Genomic DNA, 8,734 nt, shown 5'->3' with positions numbered 1-8,734 from the left:
TTTGTCAACGATTTATACAAACGAGAGGCTAACAACAATTTATACAAATGGCCTGCCAGCGAAATTATACAATTCTGAAGAGGAGCCAACGAATTATACAATTGCTTCTTTTTGTATATATGTATAGCGAATTATACATATATATGTTTGCTATGGAGCGCAATTATGCAAACTTTGCTATAGCATACAAATATGATTTTTTTGTTTGCTATATGTGAAAGTTTCTCTTGAAAGTATCACTTACATTGAAATGATAAGCAATTTTTGCTCCGCATAAATTGATATATTTGTATCATGATATAACATAAATTATACTGCTTAATTCTACAAAAGTTATGTCGATGGACCTAACCTCAACCCTTAATCTAAACCAGATTGTGGTAAGTATTTTTGGACTTTCACGCAATATATTTTGAGATGATCTTTAATTTTAATCTTTAAATTTAATATTTTATATATCTATTGATTAATGAATAAAAATACTTGTACTATGTTTCTAATTCTACCTATAAAAGTCGAATATAATTGAGTGATTTCTTTAAAGTAAAAATCATATATTTTATTTATATTTTTATATGAATATATATAACAAAATTATGTTTAGTAATTTATGGTTGCGGTAAATATACCATATCATTTGATAAAAACAAAAACGGAAAGGAAATATGTCTACCCTAAATAGGTGTCAATTAAATCAAAAAGGTGTGATATTTTCTAAAATTTGTCCAAACTAGTATTTTGGAGAATACGGCGCATGAATTGGGGGTTAGTTATCCTCTTTTTCAACTTCGGCTTGACCTGAGTCGTAGTCATGGCCCAACCAATGTTGTGTTGCCTCTCAGATGGGACTATTATGACGAAGATTGCTCTTATGTAGATGATATTGTATGGTCGATCATGCTAAGGACAATGCACCAAACAACTTCTAAGATTTCTTTTTCAATATTGCCTCTTAGGATAAGTATTCTCAATAAATTTCTCTTTTCTCTGCCTATCGGATTATAAAACATCTTAATTAAATAAATTTAAGTAGATGGATCTTTTTTCATGATCTGAATTGGTGAAATAAATTTACCTATCACTTTATTCAATTAATTCTTATTTAGAACAATTTTATTGTGTTACTCAAGATATTTTTATAAATGTCTCGTTAAGAAAAAAAAATCTTATTCAAAAACATCTAATTCTAATTACCCACAAAGGTTTTTTTTTTGGCAGAAAAATCAGCAAGAAACTAAATTACATGAAAATTTTCCTTTAAAAGTTCCAACTAAATCTCCATGTAATTTACATTTTTCTAATAGTGTTCGTAAGATACAAATTGACATATATATAAATTATTATACGATACATAATATCACAAATGTTTATATCTTAGATTAGTTCTTATTGATTATAATATTGAAATCTTTTTCAATTAAATCAATTTTTATACAAATCATCAAAATATTCTAGAAGTAGGAGGAATATTAGAAAATAAAATTGAGAGTTCCCCTGATTGGTAGTATACCAATCATAGTATCATTTTTATTTATATATATTTTGTATTAGATTTAATTACAAAAATAGGTCTAAACCATAGTGATGGTTACACTTTAGAAGTCATTCAAATTAAAACAATGTTTTTTAGAAAAAAATTATTTATTTGATAATCTAATTAGCTTAAGTTTGACATTTAAAAAAGTGGAACAGTCTTACAAAATCAATTTTAAAATACGATTGATTCCATTACTAATCATACACTGCATCTTAATTTTTTGAATACATTTTTTATATATGGTCTGTTCATTGTTTCTTTGTTACATATATATAGAGGACACAACATTGAGAAGATAGATTGTGAATTCATTCATGTAATTTCCTGGGGACTGGTTTACCTGATCTTACAACTTCTGCATTTAAGAGTTTAAGCAGAATTGTCTGGACAACAACAATACCATTAACAATATGTTCGATGAACGTAGTTGTTAGAGTTTTGTCCTGATTTTCTTATCATATTTGAAATTTACTTTTCTTTGGAAGGAAAGTTAAAGTATTATCATAATTGTTTCAACTTTTTTCTGAAATGAAAATATAATTTTCTTCCATATTTAGGTTATTCCTTCTTTGGAGGAAAAGTTAAGAATCTGAGTTTATATTTTTAAATATGTAGGGCAATTAGTCAAACCATATAATAATATCATGATTTTAGTATATTTTTGTCATCTTATTCATCAACGACATAATTTATAATTGTAAGCTTACACATTATGTCATGATTCTTTCAAACCCAACACGTAAGAATCTCAGTGAGTGTATGGTGTCATAATTCATTCATCCAAGGCCGACAACAACATTAAGGGGTGTCAATGGTTACAGTAAAAAAAATTATAATGAGACTAATAGGGCTTAAACACGTGACCTCATGGATTGTTTACAACCCCTTAATCAGCAGACTAAACCTTTAACTTATTTTAAGAAATGTAAATACGTTTATATGATTTAGAGGGGGAACTAGTTTTGATAGTTTGAATACTTAAATCGCACTTTATATAATTAGTACTCATCCAAATCTGTTTTAGGTGACTAGCAATTCTTATGCCTCAATCTCAAGCAAATACATGAGGATTCAAGGAACATGTATTATCACCAGTAATCACCACAAGAACATTGGCCACTACTAAAGTGGTGAAACCGATAAGGATCCCTCAATATGATTTCCCTACTAATAATGTTGCTTACCAACTTGAAAACTGAATGGCAATCACCGCAGACTCTAAGGTTCTTAAATATTCGAAGAGTTGAACCTTCAGGAGTACTAATCAAACCATATGCCAGTGCAAGTCTTTCACTGTGCATCCATAAATTGTGCTCCTTCTGTTCTTCATCTGTGTCATGCAATGCAAAGCTTGTATCAGCAATATAACCGGCCTCCTGAATCTTTTTTCTCAGTTCTGTCAACTTCCTGTATATTTGCACCGACTCTGGGTGAGACAAGTCTCCGATCCCAAAGGTGCAAATTTGGTTCTTTAACTTGACCCAACTGCAAGCAAGCTGCTTTTTCACTTTATGTGATTCCATTTCAGCTCTCACATTCTGAACGTCCTGCCACCTCCCAGAAGTTGCACAGATATTTGAATAAAGAACATAAGCTGAATCATCCGATGGGTTAGATGTTAGAAGATTTTCAGCTGCTACTTTTCCTAGTTCTGTATTCCTGTGCATCCTGCATGCTGCCAACAAGCTTCTCCAAACAAAGTCGTTTGGTGGCACAGGCATTTCTTTAATAAAAGCTATTGCTTCAGGGAGCCTTCCAGATCTTCCAAGAAGGTCTACTACACAAACACAGTGCTCAATGCCAGCCGGGACTCCAAATTCAGAAGTCATAGCAGCAAAATATCTAAGACCTTCATCTACTAGACCACCGTGGCTACAGGCTGATAGAAGAGACACAAAAGTGACATGGTCTAGTTTTGAACCTTGCTTAACCATATCGTGAAAAGTATCCCTAGCTTTTTGGAAAAATCCATGTCTGGCAAAAACAGATATTAATACATTCCAAGACAATCTTGGACGCAGGTTTGGTTCAGGGAATATTTTCAGCACATTGTTCATTTCACCACATTTCCCATACATATCCATCGTAGCGTTTCCAACAAAAGAATTGGAATCAAATCCAAGTTTAGTAGCTAAACAGTGAATCTGTTGTCCCTCTTCCAAGGATGCCAAGTTTGCTGCAGCTGAAAGTGCAGCAGAGAGGCTGAATTGATCAAACTCCAGTTTTTCCCTTTGCATCTGCAGGAGAAGTTTCAACGCTTCCTCCCAGAGACCAAGACAAGCATTAGCTGCAAGCATAGCATTCCAGGTCACTGATGTCTTAATTAGTAGCGCATTAAAGATAAGACTACTCGAATTGACATCACCACAGTCAGCATACATTGTTATGAGAGAGTTCCTAATGTATTCATTTGTCTCAAAACCAGTCAGAATTATATGTCCGTGCAATGGCATGCCATACTTCAGAAGATCAGTTTCAGTTGAGCAAGAACCAAGAACATTGATCAAAGTAATGTAATTTGGAGAATTTTCTTCCTCTCTCATTAACTTAAAAGTTCTCACTGCCTCAAGTGTGTCCTTTTTATCTGCATAGCCACCAATTAATGCATTCCAAGTGACTAATTCCCTGTCAGGCATTTTTTGAAATACCATTTTAGCCTCCCACATCATACCACACTTTCCGTACATAGTGACTAAGGCATTGCCAACTATTAAATTGTCATGGAGCCCATGAGCAATTACAAGAGCATGAATAGTTTTGCCTTCATCAAGCAATTGACCATCTGAACAAGCAGCCAAAGCACTAGCAAAGGTCACATAATTAACTGTTCTTTGCAAGTGAAGCAGTTGAGCCAACACTTCCAAAACCTTGAAGTACTTGCCTGCTAAAACATAACCAGCCATCATGGAGTTCCATGAAATCAAATCTTTTGCTGGCATTGCCAAGAACAAACTTTCGGCATCTTTGTCCCTTGAAGCCTCCAAATACATTGAGAGAAGAGTATTTGACACACAAATATTAGAATCCCATCCCAATTTCAACGACAAACCATGAACACCTCTCCCTAAGTTTAGACAATCTATAGTTCCACAAACAGACAACAATGAAGAAAGTGTTGTTGAATTGACATCGTCGTGATCATGTCGCATTTCAGAAAACGAGCTGAACACCTTTTCGGATAACTCGTTATATGCTAGTGCAGAAATAATTGAATTCCACGATATAGTGTCACGGTCGTTCATTCCCTCAAAGATATAAGAGGCATCCTCAACGAAACCAAAACTTCCAAACATCGAAATAAGAGAATTTGATACGGAAACATTGTCCTGGAATCCAGACTTTACAACCTGACCTAGCACTTGATGACCCAAAAAATCATCATCAAGAGCTATGCAAGAACTAATAACAGCAGTAAGTGTGTTTTGATTACCAGACACCTCCTCATGCCTCATTCTTTGGTATAAATTTATTACCACATCCGGGTAACCATTATCTGAATATGCAACCATCAAAGAAGTCCAAGTAACAACATTTCTTTCCAGCATTTCCTCAAACAATGTTTTAGCACTACAAGGTAGTCCATATACACCATAAAAATGGAGAAACGAAGTCCCCACAAAAACATCATTCAACAAACCATATTTCAAAACCAATCCATGAATTTGAAATCCTTCCAAAACCATATTTTCCAATTTACTTAATGCAGTCAACAAACTTGCTATAAAGTACCCATTTGGTTGAACTCCACAACCCCACATTTCAACAAAAAGAACTACAGCATCCCAGTAAAGACCCATCTTGACATACCCAGACACCATATTATTCCAAGACGCCGAATTTCTCTCAGGCATACTATCGAACACATGGCGAGCAGCTTCAATTCTTCCGAACTTCGAGTTCATATTGATCAAAGTGTTGTAATGGAAAATGCTCAAATGGGGTTCTTCCTTCAGGCAAACTGCATGAACTGCCCTTCCAACAATGTCTTGGGTGATATTGGAGAACCCCTTTTGATGAAACCCAGAAATTTCTGGTTCTGGGTGATCTTGCAGGGATTGGAAGGGGCGGTTTATTGGCTGCTGTTGTCTGCATTGAACTGAGATTGTGCTGAAGAATTTGAAAGGGAAGTAAATGGTGAAAGCAGAGAGCTTTTTGTTAAGGCAATTGTGTCTGGTTCTGGTATAATAGAGCAACAAAGCACTCATAAAATCACCCGGAGAAGTAAAGCTGCACACTGCTGTATTTTTTTCAGTTGCCAAAGTATAAAAACGAAGAAAAATTGCAATTTAAGATCGAGAAACAAAACATGGATTTTGAATTGAGAAGTACCCGTAGTTAGAAAAAAAAAGGTATTTTATTTTTTCTAAAATGTCAAAACGTTTCAATTTGTTTGTTAGGATTGACTTGAAAGAGAGTCTAAGAAAATATATAAAAAACTTTTGAATCTTGTACTTTTAAATTAAAGATGTGTAGATTAATGTACGAAGATACTCTTTTAATTTTATGATTTTAATCATGTCAGGTAGAAAGTTAGAATTAAAAAGTTGTCAAAAAAGAAAGCGAAAAAGGAAAGGAAGGTAAACAAATTGAAACAGAGGGATAGGAAGTAGTAAGACAAACAATTTGCTAATACATTTAGGGTCGTTCGGTAGAGTGTATAAAAATAATGTCAATAGACTGTATTAGTAATATTTGCATTAGTAATGTTTGTATTAGTTATGACTGTATTAGTTATGCATATATAATTTCTTATGCATTGTTTGATTTGGCGTATTAAAAGTAGTATGCATTGTACACAAAGTTAATATAATGCATGCATTATTTTTGCTAATACACTTTATCAAACGTCCCCTTAGTGGGTGTTTGACCATTTGAAAAAAAAGATAGTTTTTGTTTTCAAAGTAAAAAATAATAATAATGTTTGAAAGTTGGATTCTGTTTGGCCATGAATACAAATTTGAGTTATTTTTGACTTTTTATGAATAACTAATTTTGAAGTGAAAAAAGTAAAAATATTTATTTATTACTTTTCAAATCCCTAAAAAATCTAAAAAATTTATAATCAAACATATTTTTCAAAAAAAATTATAAAAAAATCATGATCAAACGCCACATTCCTTGTTCTAATGAACTATCCTTTTTTTTTTGGATGGACATGACTTCACACTAGGGGGAAGTAGAACTGCGCTACTACTAGCATGATTGTGCTCTAGGCATTCTAAAGAAAATTATGTTGCATTGACACATTAGAGACAAACAAAGACTCCACACTAGGGAGAAGAAGAATTATGCTATTGTTAACATGAAATTCTCTAGGCTTTCTTAGGAAAGTACTATTGTTGCATAGACACTTTAGGGACTAAGCAAAAACTCTTTTTTCACTTCTAGTTGTGTCATTGTTTTCACTTTGTTTTCACCTTGTTTTTTTTTTTTAAAAAAAAAAGGAATCCCCATTAGATAATGTTAGGGCTTCTTATGTAATTGTATGTGTGACAAAAATAATTCAATTAAATAATCACATGTACATGTAATGTATCGTTATTATTTTAATAGTGTATAATCATGTATATATGACATATAACTATGTATACATATTTATATACACTATTTAATTGCAATAGTTTATCTTATTCAACAAGCTGATTTTTTTTCAATTCCGACCAATCAAATCATGATTAATTTATTTAACTTATGTATCAATCGACAATTATATTTCTTTTTATATTTTATGTTGAATACGATATTTTTATTACATAAATAAGAAGAAAAAGAGTAATCCTCAATGGAAATTAATTAAATATTGGAGAAGAAAAGGGACAGGAGAGTCATCTCAAAGCTCCGTCATATCAAATGATATTTGGACTATTTTAGGTAAAGAATTTTTTATCTAACGGATATTTTGTCTAATATTTTCATAATATTATTCCATCCGGTATATGATGATGTTTGATTGAACATGAAAATTAAAATTAAAAGAAAGATTTTTAAAATTTGTGATCTTAAACCAGTCATCTATATTTGTGTAGATATAAATCATTTTATTAAAAATTAAACTAGAAAAAAGGAAATTGTTACTAAATATAGAAGGATATCATTCTATGACTTGGACTAAAAATAAAAAAGCCACATAAATTAGAATAGCACGAGTAGTAATTAGTAATTTAGTATAATGAAATTTTTTTCAAGCCCACGTATGGGTTATGACTTATGATTATGACTACCTAACTTGGCAACAGATGGGGTTGCTCTTTTCTTAATTAAAAGTCTCGTGTTCGAATTCTGGGTATGAAAAAATTCTTTGATAGGAAGCACTTTCCTAGGACCCTACGCGGCCTGAATCTGACTCTATTGCGAATACCAAACACTAAATAGAAGAAAAATAAACTAACTAACGTGTTCTATACAATTAAACATCTATTTAACCCATGACTAGTAAAATCATTTTACCTTTTGGATTAATTGCTGAGATGAGATTGTTCAAGGATATTGAACCATATGAAATTGATAATAATGATTAAAATAGCTACTATTTTCTTTAAAAAATTATTAAAGAATATCATTTATTTTACTTAAAAATGCACGATCAAGTGATGATCATATTATTTTAATTGATAAGAAATTTATAATTGCTATAGACATGACATTTATATTGGAGTTTTGGTGGCTTTGATTCTTGGAGTTACTTTGTTGACCTCCACTTTCTTGCCATATCATTTCAACAAATCCTAACAACCAGAAAAGCATACGATGAAATGGAAATTTGATTTGTTGAATACAATAATATTTTTGCATAAAAATAAAGTTAAGTAACATCATCCATTCAACAACATAAAGTGCTTCTAGCTAGAAAAATATTCTTTGGGTTCTAATTTATGTGACACAGTTTAGATTTCGAAAGTCAAACATTTTAAGTTTGATCATCAATTTGGACATGGAATCTTCAAGTTTTTTGAATAAAAAACTATGTAAAAGATACTATAAATCATAATAATTGACAATTTAAAATATACATCAAAAAAATAGGATAAAAAAAAGGCTAATTCTGAATGTCCATCCCACTTGATGAGTACTAGACACGTTCATTTAAATTTAAAACTTTGATGGATATATAATGTCTATATTTTAATCCCTGTATTAATCTTTATATAACTTGTTCGTGAACCATTATTTCTACCCCCCCCCCCCCCAAACCAAAAA

The 8,734-nt window shown here is 31.9% G+C and overlaps 1 protein-coding gene across 1 annotated transcript; it reads right to left on the bottom strand.

The window, feature by feature from the left end:
* Positions 1–2,530: 2,530 nt before the first annotated feature.
* Positions 2,531–5,855, bottom strand: LOC102588182 (pentatricopeptide repeat-containing protein At3g24000, mitochondrial). The gene has a single exon (XM_006359064.2). It carries the CDS (start codon positions 5,740–5,742, stop codon positions 2,626–2,628), a length of 3,117 nt encoding a protein of 1,038 aa, XP_006359126.1. The 5' UTR covers positions 5,743–5,855; the 3' UTR covers positions 2,531–2,625.
* Positions 5,856–8,734: the final 2,879 nt, after the last annotated feature.

Source organism: Solanum tuberosum, unplaced genomic scaffold, assembly GCF_000226075.1.
Source record: "Solanum tuberosum cultivar DM 1-3 516 R44 unplaced genomic scaffold, SolTub_3.0 scf00284, whole genome shotgun sequence".
Classification (NCBI taxonomy): Eukaryota; Viridiplantae; Streptophyta; class Magnoliopsida; order Solanales; family Solanaceae; genus Solanum; species Solanum tuberosum.
Note: the sequence above shows the minus strand (reverse complement) of the source record. Positions and strands in the feature narration are given on the sequence as shown.